At 51.5% G+C, this 27,034-nt stretch overlaps 1 protein-coding gene, 1 long non-coding RNA gene and 1 other non-coding gene across 6 annotated transcripts in view; 2 read left to right on the top strand and 1 right to left on the bottom strand.

Annotated features, from left to right (window-relative positions):
• Positions 1-419: 419 nt before the first annotated feature.
• LOC110480294 (uncharacterized) lies at positions 420-5,469 on the bottom strand. Of its 2 annotated transcripts, none has more exons than XR_013339568.1 (4): positions 5,428-5,469; positions 2,014-2,132; positions 1,475-1,578; positions 420-634 (listed from the first exon to the last, which is right to left on the bottom strand). It is a non-coding gene; the product is annotated as an uncharacterized LOC110480294 (transcript). The 2 variants fall into 2 exon arrangements; XR_013339567.1 differs by lacking the exon at positions 5,428-5,469 and adding an exon at positions 2,824-3,151.
• Positions 3,130-27,034, top strand: part of ARHGAP39 (Rho GTPase activating protein 39) — a 107,113-nt gene continuing 83,208 nt past the window's right edge. For 2 of the 3 annotated variants that reach the window (XM_077781744.1, XM_077781746.1), the window contains exon 1: positions 5,737-5,845. In XM_077781744.1, coding sequence (XP_077637870.1) covers positions 5,835-5,845 — 11 coding nt within the window. In that variant the 5' untranslated portion in view covers positions 5,737-5,834. Of the gene's footprint in view, positions 3,227-5,736; positions 5,846-27,034 lie in introns of those variants that run through there. The other variant, XM_077781745.1, reaches the window with a different exon arrangement.
• Positions 22,982-26,449, top strand: LOC110480284 (uncharacterized). The gene is made up of 3 exons (XR_013339550.1): positions 22,982-23,662; positions 23,710-25,501; positions 25,818-26,449. It is a non-coding gene; the product is annotated as an uncharacterized LOC110480284 (long non-coding RNA).

The following is a 27,034-nucleotide window of genomic DNA, read 5'->3' as shown; positions in this document are numbered from 1 at the left end:
AATCAAACTTGGAAACAAAGGAAGCAAATCCACCGGCCAGGATCCCACTGTCAGCATCCCGTTATTCCTGGGGGGCTGCACCCGACCCCGGGAAGGGAGCCCCAATCCCTCCACCTTGGAAAAGCCTCTGGAGTGATGGCTCTGCCCAAAGCTGACAGTAAAAGGGTTTTAAAATCACGGGGATTTCGGGTTAAAAGGGAAATTAAGCTTAGCAGGCCCTGAAAAAAATAAATACCCTGGGCACATGCAGGCCTCGTACCTTGCTAGAACCTGTACATGGTAAATGATATAATTGTTAGATGTGATGATTGCTTAGTAATTAAATAGAATTGCTGTTTAATCGTAAGAATAATCACGAGAAACTGTGGTCAGGGGCCTGAGAAAGATCCCGAGAAACTCGTGCTTGAATAAAGTCAATGTGTACAATAGGCCAGTGTAAGTTTAATAATGAATAGGTAAGTTATATAACGATGGGATATAAAATCAGAGTCAGATTTGGGTCTGCAGCCCGGAATTCCCAGAGCTCCCGAGCAAAGCACCTGCATGGAATCCTATCCCGTGGCTATGAGCGTTCCTGAACGCTGGCAAACCCAATCCCACGGACGCGGAATTCACCTTCCCGGAGAAAAGCTGCCTGGAAAAACGGGATGGGGACCATCAGGCCGTGGAACCGGGCGGGCTTTAGGCTCCTTCCCACCCCAAACCGTTGCACAGGGATTCAGGAGCCCAACCCGTTCACCTCAACAGGGCGACCCTTCCACGGGAATTTCCCGGCTTTCTTCCCGGCCTCCTTTGGCCCGGGCACACCGGGACGCTCCGAGCCTCCCTCTCCTCCCGGGATTTGTTATTCCCTGGCAGGATTGCCCAAGGACCAGGAGAGGACTCAGGTGCAGCTCAGGAGGACTGGAATTATATTTCCCACTCCCCAAATCCGCTGTTGCTCAAGAGGACTTTGCGACCGGCGGCTGAATTCCTGCTGGGACAACAACAACAACGTTTCCCAATTTCCCAGCTGGACACGGACACGGAAATGAGGATTTTATACGGATTCAGCAACTGCTCAGGGTTGCGTGAACATCAGCAGAGCCGGGAAAGCAAATTCACCAACATGGGGGAAAAAAATCATCCCGAAAAAACGCCCTCCAGTCCTGAAGGAGTCTCGTTCTCCAGCTTCATTCCTTAGGGATGGATTTGCAACAGGCCGGGGGGAACGGAGAGGAACAGCGCGTTAAAATATGGGATTAAAACATCAGCACTCCAAGATTTGGGCTGTGGAATCGATGGGATTGGATTTTTTTCATGGTATGGTTCTGTTTGGGAGAGACCCTCAAGATCACCCACTCCCATCATTTCCTTGATGGAAAAGTGGATTTAATTTTTTCCTCTGTTCCTCTTGTTTCAACGCTGAGGGGGGGTTTCTGAGTTGTTCCAAGCGTTTACATAACTTAAAAATATTAAAAGACAACAGTCTCACGTTTCCATGGCGATGGAGGCAGCGGGAGTTCACGGGCTTGAGTTGTTGGCGTCTCGTTTTTTAATCAAGGTTGAAAAGCCAGAGGAAATTTGCTTGGAGCTTCCCTGAAAAGCCCCAGGCAGAACAAAGAGAATTCAGGAATAGAAGCATGGAATGGTTTTGGGTTGGAAGGGACCTCGGCCACGTCCCCAAGTGCCACATCAGACCCCTCGGAGATGTCCTGATTTTCCTCTGGAATGGTCCAAGGAGCTCCCTGGGGTCGTGGGAGGTGTCCCAGCCCATGGCGGGCAGGTGGGAACTCGACGAAATTCCCTTCCGACCCAAACCATTCCAGGATTTGGTGGCGGAATGGATTTTCTCGGATCGGGATGCGTAGAGAAAACGAAATTTCATTCTGCGCAAATCAGGTTAAATTGAAAAAAAAAAAACAACAAAAAAACCCAGAAAAACAACCAGCCCGAAACGAAACGTTTCCAAAACTAAACCTTAAAGAGCAACAGGAGCGGGAGGGAAAAAAACCCAAAATTTTACTGACTCACCCTTTCCCAGCCTCCATGCAGGTCCCAGAGGAGCCCAGAGGAGAAAACCTGATGGGTTTTGGATCCTTCTGCTCCCAAAAAAAAACCCACGGGCTGGACGTGAGGAAGATCTCGCAGCCCTGGAAAAGAGAACACGAGAGGAGCACCCCGGGCACGGTGGAGCTGCTGAGACAGCCGGCCAAATTCCTGGGAAAATTGCAAGTCAGGGATTGTGCTGAGGCTGGAAAGGGAATAAAAGGGTTTTGTGGTTGGGTTTCGCGCCGTGACCGAACTTGTCCCCTTCTTGGCAAATTGAATTTCCCCGAGTTTTGGCCACGGGGTGAAAAACCCGCTCCGAAGGTCTCGTGGTGTCCTCAACTCATTTGGCACCCCGGCCAGATGTTCTTTATCCTCCCCCCCAAAAAAATAATATATATTTTGGGCTTGGGGCGTGTTGAGTTTTGGGGTGTGTTGATGGACGTGGGGGCGAGGGAATGCCCGAGCGAGCAGCGGGAAGGGCTGGTGGGGTCGAGGGAGAAGTTTGGGGGGCGTGTTGAGTTTTGGGGTGTGTTGATGGACGTGGGGGCGAGGGAATGCCCGAGGGAGCAGCGGGAAGGGCTGGTGGGGTCGAGGGAGAAGTTTGGGGGGCGCAAATTTCAGCGGAGACCCCCGGGATGGACAGAGCGGGCAGAGCTGGGGGTTGGCCCGGAGGGGTTGGAGCCCCCCGAGTTTGGGGGTCCCCATCCCAAAGGATGGAGGGAATGGGAGCACGGTGGGGGGGACACGGGTAAATACGGCATTACCGTATTTACAAACGGCGGCTGCGCGTACCGTAATTCCCAGCGGCCGCCGCGCTGCTTTGAAGTGCGCATGTGCCAAAACCGACGCCGGGTTTTGGCGTGCGCGTGGGACCGCGACCGTAATTCCACTTTGCGCATGCGCACTGCAATCAGCCTGTTCTGAGTGCGCGCCGCACGGTTACCGTAATTCCCGGCGCGCACGCGCATCGCAGCTACAGGAATTCTGGCTGCGCATGCGCACTTAGGTACCGTAATGTCCGATGCGCATCCCCTACCGCGCGTCCAAGGGCGCATGCGCACAGCGGGCAGCGCGGTTCCAACGAGGCTCACGCGTTACCGTAATTCCAAATGCGCACCCGCGATTACCGCGTTTCCAAACACGCATGCGCGCCACAGCTGCCGTAATTCCGAGCGCTCCTCCGAGCACAGCTACCGTAAGTACAAATGCGCATCACATCTCAGGTGCCGTGATTCCAAGGGCGCCGTGATTCCAAAGGTACCGTATTTCCCAAGGCGCATGCGCCCCCCCCCTCGCTGCCCTTGCCAAACGCGCCTGCGCGCCACCAGTACCGTAATTCCGCATTTCGCGCCCATCCGGTGTCTCCCAGAGCGCATGCGCACCACAACTACCGTAATTCCGACCGCATCGCCCACCGGAACTCCGCTGTTCCCAAGCGCGCATGCGCACAATTACCGTACTTCCCGAAGAGCCGCACAACCCCCCCAGTCACAAATGCGCTTGCGCGCCGCAGCTACCGTAATTCACCGGTAATTCGGGGCGCGCATCCCAGCACAACTACCGTATTTCCCGACGCGCGCCCACCACAACCACCCGTATTTCCGAACGCAACTACCGTAATTCCAGACGCGCACGTCACTAAAAAACTACCGTATTTCCCAGCACGCACGAGAACACAACTACCGTAATTGCAGACGCGCACTCACTAAAAAACTACCGTATTTACGAGTGCGCACGAGAACACAACTACCGTAATTGCAGACGCGCACTCACTAAAAAACTACCGTATTTACGAGTGCGCACACAAACACAACTACCGTAATTGCAGACGCGCGCTCACTAAAAAACTACCGTATTTACGTGTGCGCACAAGAACACAACTACCGTAATTGCAGAAGTGCGCGTCACAAAAAAACTACCGTATTTACGAGTGCGCACAAGAACACAACTACCGTAATTGCAGACGCGCACGTCACAAAAAAACTACCGTATTTCCCAGTGTGCACAAGAACACAACTACCGTAATTGCAGACGCGCGCTCACTAAAAAACTACCGTATTTCCCAGCGCGCACAAGAACACAACTACCGTAACTGCAGACGTGCACGTCACTAAAAAACTACCGTATTTCCCAGTGCACACAAACACAACTACCGTAATTGCAGACGCGCACTCACTAAAAAGTACCGTATTTACGAGCGCTCATAAGAACACAACTACCGTAATTGCAGACGCGCACTCACTAAAAAGTACCGTATTTACGAGCGCACACGACAACACAACTACCGTAATTGCAGAAGTGCGCGTCACAAAAAAACTACCGTATTTATGAGTGTGCACAAGAACACAACTACCGTAATTGCAGATGCAAGCTCACTAAAAAACTACCGTATTTACGAGAGTGCACGGCAACACAGCTACCGTAATTGCAGAAGTGCGCTCACTAAAAAACTACCGTATTTACGAGTGTGCACAAGAACGCAACTACCGTAATTGCAGAAGTGCGCGTCACAAAAAAACTACCGTATTTCCCAGTGCGCACAAGAACACAACTACCGTAATTGCAGACGCGCGCTCATTAAAAAACTACCGTATTTACGAGCGTGCATGGCAACACAACTACCGTAATTGCAGATGCGCGCTCACTAAAAAAACTACCGTATTTCCCAGCGCGCATGAGAACACAACTACCGTAATTCCAGGCGTGCGCTCACTAAAAAACTACCGTATTTCCCAGTGTGCACAAGAACACAACTACTGTAATTGCAGAAGTGCGCGTCACAAAAAAACTACCGTATTTACGAGTGCGCACAAGAACACAACTATCGTAATTGCAGACGTGCGCTCACTAAAAAACTACCGTATTTCCCAGCGCGCATGAGAACACAACTACCGTAATTCCAGGCGCGCGATCACTAAAAAACTACCGTATTTCCCAGCGCACGCGAGAACACAACTACCGTAATTGCAGACGCGCGCTCACTAAAAAACTACCGTATTTCCCCGCGTGCACGAGAACACAACTACCGTAATTGCAGACGCGCGCTCACTAAAAAACTACCGTATTTCCCCGCGTGCACGAGAACACAACTACCGTAATTGCAGACGCGCGCTCACTAAAAAACTACCGTATTTACGAGCGCGCACAAGAACACAACTACCGTAATTGCAGACGTGCGCTCACTAAAAAACTACCGTATTTACGAGTGCGCACAGCAACACAAGTACCGTAATTGCAGAAGTGCGCGTCACAAAAAAACTACCGTATTTACGAGCGCGCACAAGAACACAACTACCGTAATTGCAGACGCGCGCTCATTAAAAAACTACCGTATTTCCCAGCGCGCACAAGAACACAACTACCGTAATTGCAGACGCGCGCTCATTAAAAAACTACCGTATTTTCTCGTATTTCGCGCAGCGAAACTGCCTCGACCGCGCCGTTACCGTAATCCCCCGCGCGCACGCGCACCGCGCTCCACGCCCCCAACTCCGCGCTACCGTATTTCCCAGAAAGCGCCCCCCCCCAATTCGCATCATGGGTAGGGGCGTGGTTTGCGCTGCGAAGGGGCGGGGCCGGGGCGGGCCACGCCCCCCTGCGCCGCGCTGATTGGCCGCGCCGCGGTTGTCGCTGGTGACGGGGACGCGGCGGGGCCGCCGCGCTCGGAGCGCGCCGGGAGCGGCCGCGGAGCGAGGAGGGGCCGGGCGGGGCGGGCGAGGCGCGGGGTCGGTGCCGGCGGGGCCATGGGAGGCCGGAGCGGCGCCGGGAGCGGCGGCCGACAGCGCTAGGAGCCGCCGGGGATCATGGCGGAGAGGTGAGCGGAGGGGGGGGGAAAGGGGGGTGGGATTTGGGGAGGGGGTGGGGGTGGGGGGGGTTGGGCTGCGCCTCCTGGTTCAAACCCCCCCCCTAAACCCCCCCGTTCGTGCATCCCCCTCCTCTTATATAGGTGACCCCCCTCTTTGAGGTGCCCTTGACCCCCCCCTTCCATCCCCGCTTTGGGGGTCTCGGCGGGTTTTTTGGGAATTTGAGGTGTTCCCTCCTCTTCTGGCTCCGCTTCGATTTTGGGGTGCTGCGTCGCTGCCTCCGCTGCGTCCAGGTGTGGTGGCTCCGGCTGGAGAATTCCAAGCCCACCTCCCAGATTTTGGTGCATGGAGGGCTGGATGCGCCCACCCGGCTCCCCGTGGCTGCGGGAAGGGGATGGGAAAAGGGGGGGATGGGGCTCAACCCCACCCTGGATTTCGGGGAGAATTGGGAAAGGAGTTGGGGTGGTGGGGGGGAGGGATTGGATCCCATCCTGCTCCCGGTGGAGGGGCTGGATCCCACCCTGCTCCCTTTGGAAGGGGTTATGGAGGGGCTGGATCCCACCTGGAGCGGCTGGATCCCACCCTGCTCCTCTCAGGGTTTATTTTTTTTTTGGAGGGGTTGGATCCCACCCTGCTCCTCTCAGGGTTTATTTTTTTTTTTGGAGGGGCTGGATCCCACCCTGCTCCTCTCAGGGTTTATTTTTGGAGGGGCTGGATCCCACCCTGCTCCTCTCAGGGGTTTTTATGGAAGGCTTGGATCTTATCCTGCTCCCCATGGCCGGGGTTGGATCCCGGTTCCCTGGTTCGTGGAGAGGCTGGATCCCACCCTGACATCCTGAGAGGGGTTTGGAGGGGCTGGATCCCACCCTGCTCCCTCCAGAGGGATTAAATCCCACCCTGCTCCCCTTTTTTGGGGGTTTGGAGGGGCTGGATCCCACCCTGACATCCTGAGAGGGGTTTGGAGGGGCTGGATCCCACCCTGCTCCCTCCAGAGGGATTAAATCCCACCCTGCTTCCCCTTTTTGGGGGTTTGGAGGGGCTGGATCCCACCCTGCTCCTTAGGAAGGTGATGGATCCCACCCTGCTCCCTCCAGAGGGATTAAATCCCATCCTGCTCCCCTTTTTTGGGGGTTTGGAGGGGCTGGATCCCATCCTGATCCCTATGGAGGGGCTGGATCCCATCCTGCTCCCCTTTTTTGGGGATTTGGAGGGGCTGGATCCCACCCTGCTCCCTCCAGAGGGATTAAATCCCATCCTGCTCCCCTTTTTTGGGGTTTGGAAGAGCTGGATCCCATCCTGATCCCTATGGAGGGGCTGGATCCCACCCTGCTCCCCTTTTTTGGGGATTTGGAAGAGCTGGATCCCATCCTGATCCCTATGGAGGGGAAGGTGCTGGATCCCACCCCGCTCCTTATGGAAGGCTTCAATCCCACCCTGCTCCCGATTTTTTTGGGATTTGGAAGGGCCGGATCCCACCCCGCTCCTTAGGAAGGGGTTTGGGAAGTTCTGGATCTGGGATCTGGGGTGGGGGGGGGTTTGAAATCCCACCCCTCTCCCTGGGAAAGGTGATGGGAAGGGCTGGATGGAAAAGCTCGGGATCGGGGCCGGGCTGGATCCCGTGGGATGCGGGCGGCGTTTTCCCGGAGATGGAAGGAGCCGGGAAAAGGGGAGAGAGCAGACAGGGATGGAGAGGATGAGGAGGAGGAGGAGGAGGATGAGGATGAGGAGGAAGAGCGGGGGCTGCAGCGGGATGCGCAACGCCGGAATTCGGGGCGGGGATCCCGACAGCCAAATCCGCTGGTTTTGGGAAGGTGGAAGGAGGCAGAATTCCCCGGGATTCATTTTATTTCCCGAATACAGCAGAGCCGCCGGTTTGGGATTTTTTAAATATTTTTTTCCACCACCTCTCCCTCCTCTTTCCCCCCATTCCTTACGTTTCCCTCCGGCTGTAAAAACTGCAGGATGCGAGTGGAGTTATTTCATTATTTCCCCATCTATTTATTTATTTCCTCATTCATTTCTTTGAATAAATTCTCATTTAGTCGCCCCCCTCGTTTATTTATTTTTTTCCTCGTTTGTTCCCCCCCCCCTCCCCTCTCATCTAACGAATAATTTAATTCATCCTCTTATTTATTCCCACTTTAATCAACCCCCGGAGTGACCTCTACGGAGAAATCCGCAGCTGCTCCGGCCTCACCTGGCACACACGCAGCTGGGTGGGATTAAAAGGGAAAAAAATAAATTCAAAAATTTAAAAAAAAAACAGCAAAAAAACCCACGTTTTCCGTAGAAAATGGATGGATTCGGGATGTTTGAGGGAGCAGCAGGTGGTGCTCGGTTGGGCTCCTTCCCCCACGGAATCTTTTCCCGGATGGAAGTTGGCGGAGATCGGCGGGGCTGGTGCCGCCGATGGTTTTGGGGAAAGGGGGAGAGCGTTGGGATTGGGTGCTGGATACGGATTCCTTTGGAAATGTGGAATTCCGGGTGGTTTCGGTGCTTTTGTGCCGGATTTTGGAGCTCTCCGGGCGTTGTTCCGCGTGGATTTTTTTGGGTCGCGTTCCCGCGGGATCGCTGGCGGGGAAGGGAGAACGTCCAGCAGCTTTTCCTTTCTCCAAAAGGGATTTTCTTTGGAAATCCCAAATTAATTTGAATATCCCAAATGACAGAATCCTGGAATGGTTTGGAAGAGGCCTTAAACCCCTCCTAACCCCCACAGGAATCCCACCTCATCCCGTTTTCCTCCATCCCAGCTTTCTCCGAGCCCGATCCGACCTGGAGTTGGGGTGTGGGATCTTGGGAGCGATTCCAGGCCTAAAAAAAAGAAAAAAAAAAAACAAATTTGGGTGGATTTAACTCCAAAAAAATCAGAATTTTGCATCACCGGTGGTGGCACCACTCATCCCACCAGAACCAGGGATGGATTTTCAGGATAATCCCAACATGAATCCCATTGGGAAAGAGCATTTTGGTGGGGAGGCCCTCGTTTTTTTTTTCCAGGGAAGTTTTTTGGCTTTTTCTCACCCAAATCCTGGATTTTTCCAGCTGCAAATCCACACGATCCAAAGTCCAGGCTGTCTGTGAGCCAGATATCCTCGGGCTGCTCTTTTCCAGAGGGGCTGGAGATGGGTTCAAAGGGATTTTTGGGAATGTCCCGCTGTGCCCTGGGATTGGCTGCTTGGCGTGGTGGGAGCGAGGAAGGGTCAGGGATTTTATGGAATTGTTTAGGCTGGAAAAAAAAACAAAAAACCCTAAAATCACCTAAAAATGTTGGAAGGAAAGGGAGGCTCCCGAAGGTTTTCCAAATCCTGACTCAGGTTGTGTTTTCCCGATATCCATGAAAATTGGTCAGTTCCGTTTTATCCCGATTTTTATTTTTTATTTTTTTGGGGATTTTATTCATTGGTGCCGCCGTTTCCTTGGGACAAGGAGCCTGGATGCAACCCCAGGTGGTTTTTATGGATTTTCCAACCTTTTGTGGGGGTTTCCAGGCCTTTTATTTCGCTGGATCATCCCAGATGATCCACCATCATTTAAAAAAAAAAAAAAAAAAGGCATTCCGTGGAATTCCAGGCTTCTGGAAAATTTCGGAATGCCGCGTGTGGGGGTTGGTTGGACATCACAACTCCTGGGAAAATGAAAATCTGGTCCCGTGGGCCACCGAATCCCTTCTTTAGTGGGAAGCTGGAGAATTCCTGCTGCATCCCATGGCTCCTCCCCACGGATAATCCCGATGTTCTCAGCTGGAGCTCCAGGGAAGGAATTCCCTCAATTTTGAGCTCCTTTAAAGCTTTTTTCTTCCCCTTCCCAACTCCAATTCCCAGAAAATTTGGATGAATCCGTATTTCTTCACCTGGATTTGATGGTGACCTACTTAGGCCTCGATCCCAAAATTCCGGAGCGCCTTCAACCATTCCCAGGAAAGCAAAGCTTTGCGGCGCCGTCGTTGCTTTCCCGAAAACTGATGGATTTTGGGAGTCCCGCCTCTGGGAATTTGGGAACGGCCACCACAAAAAAAAAAAACCCAACCCAATAATGACCCCAAAACCTTTTTTTTAAAAAAAAAAAAAGAAAAAAATCCCGAATCCAAACCGCAAAACACAGCTGGGAATTCAGGCAGATTCCAGAGGCAAATTGGTGTCAAATCCCATAAAAACCCACAGGGTCTCCACTGGTGGAACTGGATTTCTGGATTTAGGGAAGGATCCCAAATCCTGGGATTTTTGGGGCTGCGCTGTGTCCACTGTTTTATGAGGGTTTTATTCCGGAATGTCTGCTCCAGATGATAAATAAAATTGGGAATTCCGTGTAGATGATTAAGATTTTGGCTAAGGTGATTCCAAAGTTGTCCCGGTGACCTCTTCCCTCAAAAAAAAAAAATTTTTTAAATCCTTTAAATTCCCATTCCTCGCTCTTCCTCCATCCTCTCCCTCCCGCAATTTTTGCTCCAGTGATTATTTCCTTACATGCTCTAAATAACGCGTTGAACCCCGACCTTTCCTCTTCCTTCTCTGGCTCTTCCCAAAAATAAACATTCCGGCTGGAATTTATTTTTTTATTTTTTTTTCCCTCCCCTTTCCCTTTCCAACTCATCCGTGCCGGCTATTTTTAATTCCAGCCGCCGAGAAGCGTCGGAGGGATAAATTTGCTCCAGGTGCTGGGGGGAAGAAGTGGAGCGCTCCCGACCTCCCAGTGCCCTTGGGAATTCGTTGTTATCCCTGAAATCGCTCCCAGGGATCCCCAAATCCTGGAATTTTTCCTGCTTTTCCGGCTCCTGAAAGGATCACGTTGTGCTGTTGATGTCTCAGATCCTTCGTCCCTCCCTCTTTCCGTGACCTTCACAGATCCAGGGATTTGGTTCATTCCCTTCCTCCTCCTCCTCCTGCCCTTTTCAACATTCCCACATCCAGCTCCTCCATCCTCGTTTTTAAGGAATAAAACCCATCAATCCCTTTTTTTTTTTTCACCCTGATTTTCAGGAAGCTGGCTATCCCCATCTCCGTATTCCCGAGAGGAAAATCAATTCCAAAATCCCGGGGGGCTCCAAGCCCCGTCCATCCTCACCTTGGACAATTCCAGGGATGGGACAGCCGCATCTTCCCTGGGAATTCCATCCCAGCTGGGAATTCCTTCCCAAAATCCCACCCATCCCTGCCCTCTGGCAGCGGGAAGCCATTCCCGGTGTCCCATCCCTCCATCCCTCATTCCAAGTCCTTCTCCAGCTCTCCTGGATCCCTTTCCCGGCGCTGGAATCGTCTCCGAAGTTTTCTTCCCTTCTCCATGTGAACTCTCCCAACCCTCTCCCCATTTTCCTGGGATTTCATCTCCTGGCCTCCAACTCCCTTCACCCACACCGTCCCTTTATCCTTCACCTCCAAAAAACACGGAAAAATCCCTGGATTGAGGCGCGGCTCCTTCCTTGCGTCCTTTTCCCGTTCCCTTTGGGATTCCGGCCGCCTCTTCCCGAGGTTCTGACGTTCCCGGCCCCGTTGTGTTTTTACGGATCTTCCAGCGGTTCCGCGCGTTCGGGAGAACCGTCGGAGAACGTTCCCGTGGGAAGCGCCGCCGCGGAAGGGAATAACGTGGGAATTTCTGTTGCTTTGGGATTGTCGGTGCCGGGCGTTGGGAGCGCCGAAATCATGGAATTGGGTTGGATGAGGATGGAAAGATCACCCAACTCCACCCCCTTTTCCATGGGAAGGGACAATTCCCGCTATCCCAGCTTGCTCCGACCTGCCCTCGGACACTTCCAGGGATGGGAAGCTTCTCTGGGAATTCCATCCCAGGGCCTCACCACGCTCCCGGAGAGGAATTTCTTCCCAATATCCCAGCTAACCCCGCCTCCATTCCCCGTTATCCTGTCATTCCACGCCTTTTCCCAAAAACTCTTTTGGGAAAACTCCTTCCCAGCTTTTTTTGGGAATGTTTTTAGGATCTAACTCCTTCCCAAGGCTCCAGGTGGAGCTGTGCCTGGATTCCCAGTTCCAGGTGGGCTCGGAAGGGAAAACTGCTCCTCATCTTCCTACTTTTCCAACTTTTCCATATTCCAGGGTTATTTTTGGGATTTTTTGGGCATCTGTTTTTAAATTCCTCACCCTCAGCGATGCACCCCAAGCTGCCCCGGGCACGGACACGGGGATTTGGTGGATCTAGGGATGCATCCCCAATTTTTATTTGGGAATTAAGCTGCCGCTTCGTGGTTTTCTGGCTGCAATTTTGGACCTGGATTTGGATTTTTCTGGATGCTCCCTACGGTTCTTTGCTCCCTTTAATCCAAAGGGTGCATCCATGGATCCGCGTCCTCTCAAGGACAGGGAGAGGAGGAATTCCATGGAGCCCTTTCCCAGTTGGGCTGCTTGGGAAAAAAAAAAAAAAAAAAAGGAATAACAACAAAAATCCTTGGCAAGATTTAACATAGTCGGGAATATTTGGGAATAATCAGGGAAAAGGGAGGGGGAAATAATTGGGAAAAGAGGAAAAATTCCTTTTGGAAGAAGAGGAATGGAGGGATTCGTGCTCACAGATCTCTGACTGCTTCAGTGGGCTCTGGGTGAGGTGGGAGGGGATTTTCTTCCTCTTCCCAGAAAAAATTAATGGGATTTGGGTCGGAGGTTGTTGGCTGGGGCCGCTGGACTCGGAATCGTCCACGGGGCAGGAATTCTCCTTGATCGTGGAGTCATGGAATGGGTTGGATTAAAAACCATCTCATTCCAACTCCTGCCACGGGCAGGGACACCTTCCCCTATCCCAGGTTGCTCCAAACCCTCTCCAGCCTGGCCTTGGACACTTCCAGGGATGGGGCAGCCATGGAATTCCCTGGGAATTCCTCTCCTTCCTTAAATCCAGCCATGGAATTCCCTGGGAATTCCTCTCCTTCCTTAAATCCAGCCTGAATGGCTCCGGAATTCCTGCTGGAGGTTTCGCTTTTGGGCCATTTCTGGGAGACGCCGTCGGATCTGTCAGAAAGGAGAAAATTCCAAACCAATCCATCCTTTTAGGATCCTTTTTTCTCTTCCCCACTTCTTCTCCCGCCTCTCTGAAAGTCACCATCAGGAATCCATATTTTTTTTTTTTTTGGAAGTGGGTGCTGCTCCCAAAAAAAAAAAAAAAAAAAAAAATATCCCACGGTGATCCAGAGATTTTTTTGTCTGGGAATTTTCTGTTGAATTTTCTGTTTTAACAGGAAGTTCCTGAGGGTTTTTTGGTTTTTTTGGTTTTTAAATTGAGGAAAATCCTGTGCTCAGGATTCTCCAAACCCCGATAAGTGAGTCTGGAATTATTCCTGTTCCGTCACGCTCCGGCTCACCTGAACAATTCCCCCTTTTTTTTCCCTCGGCTGGGAGGGGCGTGGAAAGGGATTTTTATCAGGATGGAAGCGGGAATAACATCAAAGAATGGGTTGGGTTGGAAAAGGGGGGAATTTAAACAGAATTCCCGACCCCCTTCCATGAGCAGGGACGGCCTTGGACACTTCCAGGGATGGAGCAGCCGCAGCTTTTCTGGGAATTCCATCCCAGCCCTTCACCCTCGTCGCGACGCTCGGAGCACAGAGCGAGGTTGGGAAGTTGTTTTGTTTTTTTTTTTGTGGGAAAACCCATGGGAATAACACAGGGAGGAAAACGGATCTTAAAATTCATCAGATCCAAAATCCCCCGATTTTTTGGGGAGCTCCAAACAGGAAATCAGTGCGGATCCCTTGGGAAAAGCCGAGCTGGGAGCAGGAGGAGGTTTGGCAAATCGGGATACTGCTGGCATGTGCAAAAAATCTTCCCTTAAGGCTTTTAACTACGGGGGGGAAAAAAGTGGATTTTTTGGGGGGGATAATTTTGTGGGAATACCTGGATCAGGGAAGTGACATTCCCACTGTGTCCAGGGCCCTCAAATCCTGGGATGGGTTTTGTGCCCTTCATGATAAGAAGGATATTGAGGGGCTGGAGCGTGTCCAGGGGTGGGAATGGATTTGGGGAAAGGTCTGGAATGCCAGGAGCAGCTGCAGGGGGAGGAAAAAAGGAATTTTTTTAGGGATAAATCAGCTGAGCTTAAGAGTTGTGTCCTTGTGTCAAACCCCGCTGCAAATCCGGGAATTCCGATTCCATCCCTTGTTCCCTTTCCCTCCAGTGGAACGCGGAGAACTCCTAAATTTGGAAAGCCGAGAGGCCGGATATTTCAGTGCCGTGAGAATTGTCTCCCGTGGTGGCTTTTGTTTCCTGGAGAACCTGGAAAAGGGAATTTCAGGAGGTACAAATCCTGCCCGCGGCAGCGCTTAAAGGTTGCCGGTGACTCACGGACCTCCCTCCGCCCACATTCCCTGATCCAAGCGTCTTTTCCCGATTCACGTCGGATTTTTCCCGGGTGGCAGAAACCATTTCGCCCTCAGGAACGCTCTGAGGGCGTCTTGGAGCTCCTTCCAGCGCCTGAAGGGGCTCCAGGAGAGCTGGAGAGGGAATTTTGGGATAAGGGATGAAGGGACGGGACACAGGGAATGGCTTCCCAGTGGTTGGATGGGATATTGGGAAGGAATATCCCAATATCCCAAGGTGAGGAATATTGGGATATTCTTCACTTTGACGGGCTGGGATGGAATTCCCAGAGAATCTGTGGCTGCCTCATTCCTGGAATTGTCCAAGGCCAGGTGGGATGGAACTTGGAGCAACCTGGGATTGTGGAAGGGGGGTTGGAACTGAATGGGCTCCGATCCAACCCAAATTCCAACCCAAATTCCAACAATTTTGTGAATTTGAACTTAAAGAACTTAAAGCTCCGTGGAATTTTGGATTTACAGCAGGGATGGAAAGGGTCCAAGGGTCCAAAAATGTCCAAGGGGCCTGCAAAAAACCTGGAAAACTCTGAGGGAAAAACGGGGATTGGGAAGGAAAAGATGAGAGGGGAATGAGGAATAAATTCCTTGGGACCTATGTCGGTAAAAAAGGAGAATTTTGGAATTGTTTAGGACAACCCTTTCCAGGAGGAATTCTCCCCAAAAAAATATCCCGCCACTTGAGGCCACCATTTCCCCTTGTCCTGTCCTTCATTCCCTTGGGAGAAAATCCCGAGTTTCACCCGGCTCCAACCTGGGAGCAGGAAATGGCGGCGGGGGAATTCCAGAGAGTGTGGAATTAATCCGAAGGGACAGAAAACCCGGGAGAAGAAAACCGGATGTGAAGGAGGATCTTTGATTGTGATCGGGAATGAAGTTCAGGCTCGAGGGGGAAAAAAAAACAAAACAAAAAAAAAAAATAACAGGGAAATTTGGAATGGTTGTGAGGGGAAAAAAAAAAACGGGCAGCGCTTCCTAAAATCCCTATTTATGGAGAATGTGAAAATATTCCAGCCAAACTTAAATCCTGGGGAGTGAAGGGAGCTTTGGAGCCGCCTCCGTGGGTTTTTTAGGAATTGTTGTTCCTGGAAAGTTGTGGGAATAGGGAAGCCCTTGAGGTAGGAAGGGTAGGAATGAATGAGTTTGTGGATTTGCCTGAAATTTTGGGAATGAGAGTGGACCAGACAGGCTTTTTAAGGAAAAGTCTTGGGTTAATATTTTCTGTAGTCAGATAAATGCATAAAAATCCCCTTTTTTTTTTTTTTTGGATCAGGAAAATTTGCAGCAGGAATTGCTGGAGCGGGAACGGGAGAAACCTTGAAACAAGGGTGAAATCCCCCAAAAAAATAAAAATAAAAATCCCATGATTTGAGGATCTTGTGCCTCGCGCTCCCGCTCCTTCATGGAGCCGAGAATTCCAAGGGAAAGTTCGGGATTGGGAGAGGTCCTGTGGTTCATCCCGAACATCTGAGGGACACGGGAACAGGCTGGAAGTGATCTCACAGAGATGGTCCCAAAACAGATTTGATTTTTTTTTTTTTTGGGATCCTTCTTCATGAAGGAACTTCCGTATTTTTGACAAAATTTGCCTTGGAAGCGTTTTTATATCCCAACTTTTCCCTGCAAACTGGGAATGGGAGTGGGAGGGCCGGAAAATTGGGGGGGGGAAAAAAAAAAAAGGATGAAAAGTGTGACCGTGGCAGGAGAAATTCTCATTTGGGGAAATTCCAAGTAGAACATTTGGGAAGATGCTGATGGAACACTGGAACTGGCTGGGGGTTGGGATCTGATCCCAGGAAAAAAAAAAAAAAAAAAAAAACCAGGATGAGGGGAAATTCCAGCCACATCAGAGGAAGTTTAGGCTGGATTTGGGGAAAATTCCTCCTGGAAAGGGCTTGGCACAGAGAGATTTGGGAATATTTTTGGCTGGGAAGGGTAACGCAGAATCCGTTTGAGGCAGGAAATCAGAAAAAGTCCAGTTAAAAAATCCCAGGATGGAAAAATAGGAATGACAAAAAGTGTGGGATCTCTCCTTGAGCTTCCAACCCTTTAATCCAGCAAAAAATATTTCCAAGGAATGCTTTTTTTTCCCTATTCCTCGATTTAAATGGAAACTCCTCCAACCTGCTCCGTGTGTTGCACTTTTTCCTTTCCCAGTTTTAGATTCGCTTCCCCTTGACGAATTTCCTTTCATCCCTAAAAAAAGGCCTTGACCCGCTCCAAAGGGCGAAAATACTCGGAGCACATTTGGGGGTTTTTTTTCCCCACATCTGACTCAGGAGCTCCTCTGTCAGCTGGAGGAGGAAGAACAATTTAAAAATCATTTAAATTTAAAATAATTTCAAATATGCAACCCTTCACCAGCAGCTCCAAGAACATTTCTAATGCAGCCGGAATAAAATTCGGGTTTTGGAGCTTTCTCGGTGTCAGTTTGTTCGTTGTGCGGGGAGGGAGGGAAATATTTTTTAAAAATATTTTTTAAAAATATTTTTTAAAAAGATTTCTGAGCCCAGCCAGCGATGGCTGGGCCATGGTGGAGCTGCTTTGGCTGTTCGTGGTTAATTTGGTTTCTATTTAAAGCCAGCAGGGATTTATTTTGTCGCCGTTTCAAAGGAGAGGAAAAAAAGGGAGGAGTGGGCGGATCTCATCGGGACCCCGATTTAGGAGATGTCTTCTCCTTCCCCACCTCAATTCGGAGCTTTTTGATCCTGAATTTCCGTCTCACCCTCGCCTGGGTGCAAAGTGGCATTTGTCAGCTTGAGGGAAAATGAATTATAAACATCCTAAAAAAAAACCAACAAACCCAAAACCCAAAACCAACCCCAAATCTTGATGTTTAAGGAATTTTCCTGCTCGCCTCGTCGCCTTTCCAAAGCACGGGTCGTTGGGTTTGAGGTTGGCAGACGAGATTCCCTCTGGCTCCGACGTCGCTCCGAGGAATCCGTGTCCAGACAGGCGGAATGGAGCCGGGTGGGCACCGCTGGGTGAAGAACCCAACCAAGGCATTGCCGGGGGGGGTTGGGAATGCCCTCGGAGCGTGGAAAAATCTGGAAATTCCTGCTCTTCCCTGGAAATTCGCTGCCCAGGCAGTTGGAGTTGAGGTCGGGCTCCCGGGATCTCAGAACGCCGCGTCCTCCTGGAATCTTTGCCTCGGTTTCCGAGCAGGGATGTTGGGAGGTTCTTGATGAGTTCCTGCTCAAATGTTTGGGTTTAAAGGGTCTCACTTGGGAACAGCCTTGAGGGTTGGGATTGATTTTCCTTTCCCTGAAAAAATCGGATCGTGTTGGAGCCAGGCTGGGAGAGCTGGGAATGTCCAGCCTGGAGAAGAGAAGGATCCAGGGAGAGCTCAGAACCTTTCCAGTGCCTGGAGGAGCTCCAGGAGAGCTGGAGAGGGAATTTGGGACGTGGGATGGAGGGACAGGACACTGGGAATGGCGGATATTGGGAAGGAAATCTGGCTTGAGAGGGTGGTGAGGTGCTGGGATGGAATTCCCAGAAAATCTGTGGCTGCCCCATCCCTGGAATTGTCCAAGGCCAGCTTGGACGGGGCTTGGAGCAGCTTGGGGTAGTGAAATTGTCCAAGGCGAGGAGTTGGAACTGGATGGTCTTGAAGGTCGTTTCCAACCCAACCCATTCCAGAATTTTGTCCAGCTGGAGCCACTTTGGAAGGAGGATCCTGCCGGATAACGAGATCGGCTCCCCGCCCGACGCCGACGCCTCGGAGCCGTGGCCGTCGTGTGGGCTGTGGACCTTCTCCACGGACGCTCGGAGGACATCCCGAGCGGCTCAAACTTCGGGAACAGACGGAATTTTTTTTTTTGGGGGGGTGGGAAACATTCCTGGTGAACTCATCCCGGGCGAGCCGCCCGCGTCGCCCGAAACCCGCGCCGGACAGGCCGAGCGAGTTCCTGGAGACTCCAACAACGTCTCATCCGTGCCCAAACAACCACCGGCGTCTCCCAAAACGTTGGGATGAGGTCGTTTATCCTGGGAGGCAGCCGCTGGCGGGGATGATTTCCCTAATTTTCCTGCTGCTCCGAGGGTTTCATCAGCCTGGCTGATTATCTCCCGGCTGCTCGGCTTCGTCGTTCCGGGATGAGCTCCCAAATTTCTTTCAGGCTGGAATTAGAGGGATTAAAAGGCTTCGGGCACACCTGGACCTGCTGGTTGGAGCAGCTTCTCCAGGAGAGCAAACTCTGTTTAACCACAGGAAGCATTTTGAGTTCTTTGAATCCTTCCAGGTGAGGAGGAGCCTTTTCCATGAAAAAATCCCTCACCCCGTGGCTCCGCTCGGGAATCGCGTTAAATCCGCCAAATTCCCCTGTCATCCCTAAAAATTCCATGCCTTTAACCTGCTTCTCCTGTGGTTTTTTGGAGGGATCCCTGCGTTCCCTCTGCCCTGTTCCCCCCCTGGCAGCTCCACGAGGGTGACACGGATAAAAAGGGAAATTTTCTCCTCTCCCACGGGGCCGGGAGCCTGAATTGCTCCCGGAAAACATCGCTGGGATAATCAAACCTTCCAACTGCTTTGTTCCTGGCACCTATTCTTGGGAAAAGGAGGCTGCTGGGAACTCTCTCACAGAGGCTTTGGGAGGCTGGAATTCAAAGGGAGGCAGGTTCAGGAGGAGGAGGGTGTGGGAGTTGGGATTTGGGTCGTTTGTTCCTCCCGCGCAATTAAAAACCAGATCCTAATTGCTACAAGTTATTACGCCGAAACGACCCTGACAGCTAAACCATGGCCGACGTTGTCCTTCCAAAAATGACAATACAAAAAAAAAAATTAATCGTTTTCCCGACCGTAATTCCCTGTTTTTCCCAGTCCACAGCTCCGGAGCTTCCAAGATGTGGGTGATGGGTGGGCTGGATGAAATTCTTCCTGTTCCGTGCTGGTTTCTCTCCTGGTTTGTTCTCCAGAGTGGTGGAGTTTGGCCTCCTGGTCCAAGGAACCTTTGGAAATGGCTCTCCAGGAAATGCTGGGATTTTGGGGGCTGCCTCAACAACCCTTGCGGAATAGCTCGGGTTGTTCCATGATTTCGGTTCCGTGTCTTTGGGAATCTTTCCGTGATTCTCAGCCTTTTGTTTTGGGGAGTTGGAAAAACCTGGGAAAATGGGGGGAGGAATGATTCTACTCTTAAAATCAAATTACTGGCCTTCAAGCAGGGAATAATTCCATTTTGGATGGAGCGTGGGTGATGGAAACGGGCTCTTTGCTGTAGACTAACCCCAGCAACATCAAAATTCCTAAAAAAGTTTTATTTTATGGCTCCTCTTCATGAGCACCCAAGGCCACCCTGACTTCTGTTCCAAAATATTCTTCCTCGGTAGAAATGAGTTCCCAGACTGGTTTAAAACCTTGCTTTGAGCCCTAAAGACCGGGGAGAATCCTTCTTTAAATATTCCTCATGCAAAGCGGAGCTCCTGACCCGACCGGCGCCGCAGGTATTCCCACGTTTTACGGCCTGATGATCCCACAGCAGCTCCTCCTACGTCCTCGGCTCCGACCACAAATCCCAACGTTTTGAGTCAGCCCCTCATCCCGGCTGCCTCCGGAGCGTTCCTCTTCCCACGCGCTCCTCTTCTTCCCTTGGCTTTCCTGCTTGCCAGCCCGGCAATCAATCCCTGCTCTGGTGGTGGGAAAATAGGGATTAATCATCCCGACGGCTCCGTGGCCACTTCCAGGGCACCTGATTTAAACGGGATGAGGCAAAATCTTATTTACGGCGCCTGCCTTCGCCTTTCCTCCTTTCCTTTCCTTTTAAGACGGGCTTGGATCTGTTGGAGCAAATCCAGGAGATGCTCCAAGGGATGGAGAGAGGCTGGGAATGTCCAGCCTGGAGAAGAGAAAGCTCCAAGGGGCTTGGATCTGTTGGAGCAAATCCAGGAGATGCTCCAAGGGATGGAGAGAGGCTGGGAATGTCCAGCCTGGAGAAGAGAAAGCTCCAAGGGGTTTGGATCTGTTGGAGCAAATCCAGGAGATGCTCCAGGGGATGGAGAGAGGCTGGGAATGTCCAGCCTGGAGAAGAGAAAGCTCCAAGGGGTTTGGATCTGTTGGAGCAAATCCAGGAGATGCTCCAAGGGATGGAGAGGGACTGGGAATGTCCAGCCTGGAGAAGAGAAAACTCCAAGGGGCTTGGATCTGTTGGAGCAAATCCAGGAGATGCTCCAAGGGATGGAGAGGGACTGGGAATGTCCAGCCTGGAGAAGAGAAAACTCCAAGGGGCTTGGATCTGTTGGAGCAAATCCAGGAGATGCTCCAAGGGTTGGAGAGAGGCTGGGAATGTCCAGCCTGGAGAAGAGAAAGCTCCAAGGGGTTTGGATCTGTTGGAGCAAATCCAGGAGATGCTCCAAGGGTTGGAGAGAGGCTGGGAATGTCCAGCCTGGAGAAGAGAAAGCTCCAAGGGGTTTGGATCTGTTGGAGCAAATCCAGGAGATGCTCCAAGGGATGGAGAGAGGCTGGGAATGTCCAGCCTGGAGAAGAGAAAGCTCCAAGGGGCTTGGATCTGTTGGAGCAAATCCAGGAGATGCTCCAAGGGTTGGAGAGAGGCTGGGAATGTCCAGCCTGGAGAAGAGAAGGATCCAAGGGGTTTGGATCTGTTGGAGCAAATCCAGGAGATGCTCCAAGGGATGGAGAGAGGCTGGGAATGTCCAGCCTGGAGAAGAGAAAACTCCAAGGAGACCACAGAGCTCTTTCCAGTGCCGGAAGGGACTCCAGGAGAGCTGGAGAGGGAATTTGGAATAGGAATGGAGGGACAGGACACTGGGAATGACACGGCAGCAAGGATAGATGGGATGCTGGGAAGGAATTTCTGGCTGTGAGGGTGGCGAGGCCTGGGATGCAATTCCAGGAGGATCTGTGGCCACCCCGTTCCTAGAAATGTCCAAGGCTAAGTTGGAGCAACCTGGGATGGAGGAAGGTCCCCTATCCCATGGGATAAGATTCTGGGAATCTGGGAGAGACTTCCATGCCCACGGCAGGGGGTGGGACTGGATGATCCCAAAGGTTCCTTCCCACCCAAACCATCCCATGGCATTTATCTCTGGCTCGGCCGCGCCTCCAGCAAGACATTAAAAATCCCAACCAATTATTCCATTTTCTCCAACTCCTCGTCATTCCTGGGCTCCATCTCCCCAAAAACCTCATCCTGCCTTATTTTTTTGGGGTGGGGAATTTTGGAAAGGGTTTTTGTCTTCTCCTCATCTTTTCCCTCCCAAGGCCTTCAACCAGAGCGTTCTACTCACGCCTTGGTTCTTCTCCTGCCTGTGGAATACAGGCCTGCTAAACCAGGATTTTCCCGGCTATCCCAAAATTTTTTACAGGCCTGGGAGGTCTGGGAAATTTCTTGAGAAGCCTCGTGGGATTTGCTGGGGAATTTGCCCCCTCCTGCCTTTAGTTCTCACGTTTTCCTTCTGCTCCATTTCTCCTCGCCTGCTTTTTTCACACCTTCCGCGTCCTCCTTGGCGGCTCCGGCAGAAACTCCTTCATCCCCGCGAGGAGGGACTCGGAATTCTGTGGGAAAGCCGCAGAAGCACAAAAATTTCCCTTCTGGCTGCTTTTCACGGAGCTCCTGGAATCCGGTGGAGCCGCGGGGATGTGCAAACTCCATCCTCGGGTGTTTCACGGAGTTGCTCCTAATTTTTCTGTTCCGGGGCTTCTGTGCTTTTCCCTTGGGATCAACCTTTGAGTTTCCTCCTCCTCCCATCGTTTTTTTGGTCGTTGCCTGTTGGAATTGTCTCGTATCAGGTGTTTGAATATCTCACTTAGGATGAAGGAGTTGTTGGGGTTGGGAAAGATTTCCACGCTCAAGGAATCCAACCGATTCCTTCGGCACCGCCAAGGCCACATCCACAGGGGTGTGGAATCCCTCCGGGGGGATGGCGATTCCACCTCTGTGCCACAGCTGGACAGCCTAAAAATATTCCCCAAAATCCATCCTAAACCTCCCCTGGCACAGCTCGAGGCCGTGTCCTCCCATCCTCGTTCCCTGGGAGCAGATCCCAACCCCCCAGCTGGCTCCAACATCCCGTCAGCACCTTCCCAACTGTTTTCCTCGTGCCCAAGCTCTGCCGTTCCCTTGGAATTTCTCCAACTGTCGAGCTCCTGCTACAGTCACACTTTTTTGCCTTTTTTCTTTATTTTTTCTCCTCTTTTCCCCCCCCATTCTCCTGTCCTCCCACTCCCATCACTCCTGCTGCCATTCCTTCGGTATCTCGCAGGGAAAAGATGTTTTCGTACTCCGGGATCTCGTGGAGTCTTTGATGCTGGGATATGCAAATTTATTTGCATCTCCTTTGTGCCGCCGGTACCTTGCTGCGTCTTTCAGGTGTTGGATTGTTGATCCAGCTCCGCCGTATCCCGGTGGGAATTAACCCTCACGCCGGGAGACTATTGGTAGCTGTTAATCCATGAAGGGGGGGAAAAAAAAGAAAGAAAACAAAACCAAAAACTGCATTAATTCCTGCCAGTTTTAGCACAGGGTTTTTTGGCTGCTGTGAGTCGTGAACAAGAGGCTGGAGGGAAAATTGAGGGGTGTGGAATTTGGGAAAAAAAACTCAGGGAAGAGAGAAGTTGTGGCAAGGATATCCCATGACCTTCCTTCCGCTGGAGCAAAACGGGCCCCGGTTGTGTCAGATTGGGAGGGGATGATAAAATTTCCCGTTGGGTTTCGGCAGGATTCCTTGGGAAGAACTTGGGAGTTCCGTGGGTGGTTTGAGGCGCTGGATGAGGATCCCTCAAAGTGGAGATCGGAGGGTTCGGTCTCAGCTGCAATTCATGGAATTATGGAATGATCCCATTCCAAATCGTTGCTGAACATCCATTTCCCCGTCTGGTGGGAAAGCGACTCCTGTCCACGGATATCCATCCGGTTTTCCTCGAGGAAAAATACAACGCAATCCCTCCGTGGAAGAACTTAAAATTTGGGGGTGTTCTGAAGGAAGGAGAAGTGTGGAGCAGGCGGGAGCTCCTTGTATCCAAGTTTTATCGTGGATACGGCGCGTCTCCTCCCGATGGCGACGGGAACGCGATCCGTGCCGTGCAGCCACCGGGCTGGCTGGGATGCCAAAATCAACAGCGCGGAGTAGGAGGAGGAATTGTCATGTGGCAGGGAACAAAATCCGGTGGAGGTCGGTGTGGGGTTGATTCCAGCCTCAAAATGGGAGGAATTAAACCCGGAATTCTTGCATGGGACGTGACGGCGAATTCCATGTTTGCTTCTGGAGTGTTGACGGGCAGCGTTGTCCTGCCGTGCCGTGGATCGCTCCGTTTTTGGAGTCTGTGGGGAAGGGGTTGGGTGGGAAGGTGAGGAAGGGTCGGTCCAGTGTGGGAGGTTGGGAATGATCCTTCTGGAAGGTGAGGAATGTTCTGGTGTGGAAGGTTGGGAATGATCCTTCTGGAAGGTGAGGAAGGGTCTGGTGTGGAAGGTTGGGATTGGTTGTTGTGGAAGGTGAGGAAGGGTCTGGTGTGGAAAGTTGGGAATGATTATTCTGGAAGGTGAGGAAGGGTCTGGTGTGGAAGGTTGGGATTGGTTGTTGTGGAAGGTGAGGAAGGGTCTGGTGTGGGAGGTTGGGAATGATCTGGTGTGGAAAGTTGGGAGTGGTTGTAGAAGGTGAGGAATGATCTGGTGTGGAAGGTGAGGAATGTTCTGGTGTGGAAGGTTGGGAATGATCCTTCTGGAAGGTGAGGAGTGATCTGGTGTGGAAGGTGAGGAAGGGTCTGGTGTGGGAGGTTGGGAATGATCTGGTGTGGAAAGTTGGGAGTGGTTGTAGAAGGTGAGGAATGATCTGGTGTGGAAAGTTGGGAATGATCATTCTGGAAGGTGAGGAATGTTCTGGTGTGGGAAGTTGGGAATGATCCTTCTGGAAGGTGAGGAATGTTTTGGTGTGGAAGGTTTGGAATGGTTGTAGAATGTGAGGAATATTCTGGTGTGGAAAGTTGGGAATGATCATTCTGGAAGGTGAGGAAGGGTCTGGTGTGGAAGGTTTGGAATGGTTGTAGAATGTGAGGAATGTTCTGGTGTGGAAAGTTGGGAATGATCATTCTGGAAGGTGAGGAATGTTCTGGTGTGGAAGGTTGGGAATGGTTGTTGTAGAAGGTGAGGAATGTTCTGGTGTGGAAGGTGAGGAATGTTCTGGTGTGGAAGGTTGGGAATGGTTGTTGTAGAAGGTGAGGAATGTTCTGGTGTGGAAGGTGAGGAATGTTCTGGTGTGGAAGGTTGGGAATGGTTGTAGAAGCTGAGGAATTTTGTGGTGTGGAAGGTTGGGATGGTTTTTGTACAATGTGAAGAATGTTCTGGTGTGGAAGGTGGGGAATGATCATTCTGGAAGGTGAGGAGTGATCTGGTGTGGAAGGTGAGGAAGGGTCTGGTGTGGAAGGTTGGGAATGGTTGTAGAATGTGAGGAATGTTCTGGCGTGGAAAGTTGGGAATGATCCTTCTGGAAGTGAGGAAGAGTCTGGTGTGGAAGATGAGGAAGGGTCTGGTGTGGAAGGTGAGGATCAATCCCATGTGGAAGATGGGGATGGATTTTATTTGGAAGGTGAGGAACAATCCCATGTGGAAGTTGAGGAAAGCTTCAGTGTGGAAGGTGAGGAAAGCTCCAGGGTGGAGGGTGAGGAGCAATCCCCTGTGGAAGGTGAGGAGCAATCCCATGTGGAAGGTAGGGATGGATTTTATGTGAAAGGAGAGGAACAATCCCATGTGGAAGGTGAGGAAACCTCCAGGGTGGAGGGTGAGGAGCAATCCCATGTGGAAGGTGGGGATGGATTTTATTTGGACAGTGAGGAAAGCTCCATCCAATATGGAAGGTGAGGAGCAGTCCCCTGTGGAAGGTGAGGAGCAATCCCATGTGGAAGGTGGGGATGGATTTTATTTGGACAGTGAGGAAAGCTCCAATATGGAAGGTGAGGAGCAGTCCCCTGAGGAAGGTGAGGAGCAATCCCATGTGGAAGGTGGGGATGGATTTTATGTGAAAGGTGAGGAGCAATCCTGCATGGAACGTGGGGATGGATTTTATTTGGAAGGTGAGGAAAGCTCCAATATGGAAGGTGAGGATCAATCCCGTGTGGAAGATGGGGATGGATTTTAATTGGAAGGTGAGGAACAATCCCATGTGGAAGTTGAGGAAAGCTCCAGCATGGAGGGTGAGGAACAATCCTGCGTGGAAGATGGGGATGGATTTTATTTGGAAGGTGAGGAAAGCTCCAATATGGAAGGTGAGGAGCAGTCCCCTGTGGAAGGTGAGGAGCAATCCCCTGTGGAAGGTAGGGATGGATTTTATGTGAAAGGAGAGGAACAATCCCATGTGGAAGGTGAGGAAACCTCCAGGGTGGAGGGTGAGGAGCAATCCCATGTGGAAGGTGGGGATGGATTTTATTTGGAAGGTGAGGAGCAATCCCCTGTGGAAGGTGGGGATGGATTTTATTTGAAAGGTGAGGAAAGCTCCATCCAATATGGAAGGTGAGGAGCAGTCCCCTGTGGAAGGTGAGGAGCAATCCCATGTGGAAGTTGGGGATGGATTTTATTTGGAAGGTGAGGATCAATCCCATGTGGAAGATGGGGATGGATTTTATTTGGAAGGTGAGGATCAATCCCATGTGGAAGGTGGGGATGGATTTTATTTGGAAGGTGAGGATCAATCCCATGTGGAAGGTGGGGATGGATTTTATTTGGAAGGTGAGGAGCAATCCCCTGTGGAAGGTGGGGATGGATTTTATTTGGAAGGTGAGGAGCAATCCCCTGTGGAAGGTGGGGATGGATTTTATTTGGAAGGTGAGGAGCAATCCCCTGTGGAAGGTGGGGATGGATTTTATGTGAAAAGTGAGGAGCAATCCCATGTGGAACGTGGGGATGGATTTTATTTGGAAGGTGAGGAGCAATCCCATGTGGAAGGTGGGGATGGATTTTATTTGGAAGGTGAGGAGCAATCCCATGTGGAACGTGGGGATGGATTTTATTTGGAAGGTGAGGAGCAATCCCCTGTGGAAGGTGGGGATGGATTTTATTTGGAAGGTGAGGAGCAATCCCCTGTGGAAGGTGGGGAGGCCCTCAGGCCCATCCCAAATCCCGCGGCGGGCGCCGAGGAGCGCCCCGGCTCCCGGCAATTAAACGCCGCTAACGAGGGAAGCGCTCGTTCCGTCCCTCCCGATTGCTCCTGGCGCAGCCTCTCGACGAGCGCCTTCCAACACGGTTCTGCAGCACTGGAAGGGGAAAAAAAAATTTAAAAAAATCAAATCAAATCTGCATATTTTAAGGAGACAGATTGCTGCCTTCATCTGGCTCCCTGATTAGATGCCAGGGCGGCACCGTGCGACAGGAATTCCGTTCTTTTCCTTCCTTTCCCTCTTTCTTTTCCCTCTTTTCTTGAAATATTGTTGCGCTGGGTGATTTTGATCTGAAAGATTCACTGTGGGGGGGGAACAAAATCCCTCTTTGCTGCCTGAACTCGTGAAAACCTTGAAGCCACCAGGCCCAAAGGTGACCCGCAGAGCTCTGCAGGATTTTTGGGAAGCGGGAACCCGGCGGCTCCGGTAAAAATGCGGATTTAAAGCGCAACTTGGGCTTGTTTCGTGGAAATCGGAATTTTCCATGTGGCTTTCAAAGGTTTCCAAGCAACCGTGTGCGGTTGGCTTTGGCACGATCCCGGCGTCCTCTCGATTCCTTTGGGATGGAGCCAGCCAGGAAGCTTCCTGCCGGCTCGGAGCGGTGGGAGACGGCCACCGATGTCCTCTGCTCCGGGAACCCGCTGGCTGGGGCAGCGATTCCCCGGAATTGCGGATTCCGAGGGTTTGGGACCTTCTGGTTGGGCGGAATCCCCGCGGTCTTGAGAATTACGGGAGGTGGGATCCCGATGTTCTCCGCTCATGGATTGCTGGTGTCCGGTCCTGGGGTTG

Source organism: Lonchura striata, chromosome 1 (assembly GCF_046129695.1).
Source record: "Lonchura striata isolate bLonStr1 chromosome 1, bLonStr1.mat, whole genome shotgun sequence".
NCBI classification, from domain to species: Eukaryota; Metazoa; Chordata; class Aves; order Passeriformes; family Estrildidae; genus Lonchura; species Lonchura striata.
The sequence above is the reverse complement of the archived record's forward strand: the minus strand, read 5'-3'. Positions and strand labels throughout refer to the sequence as shown.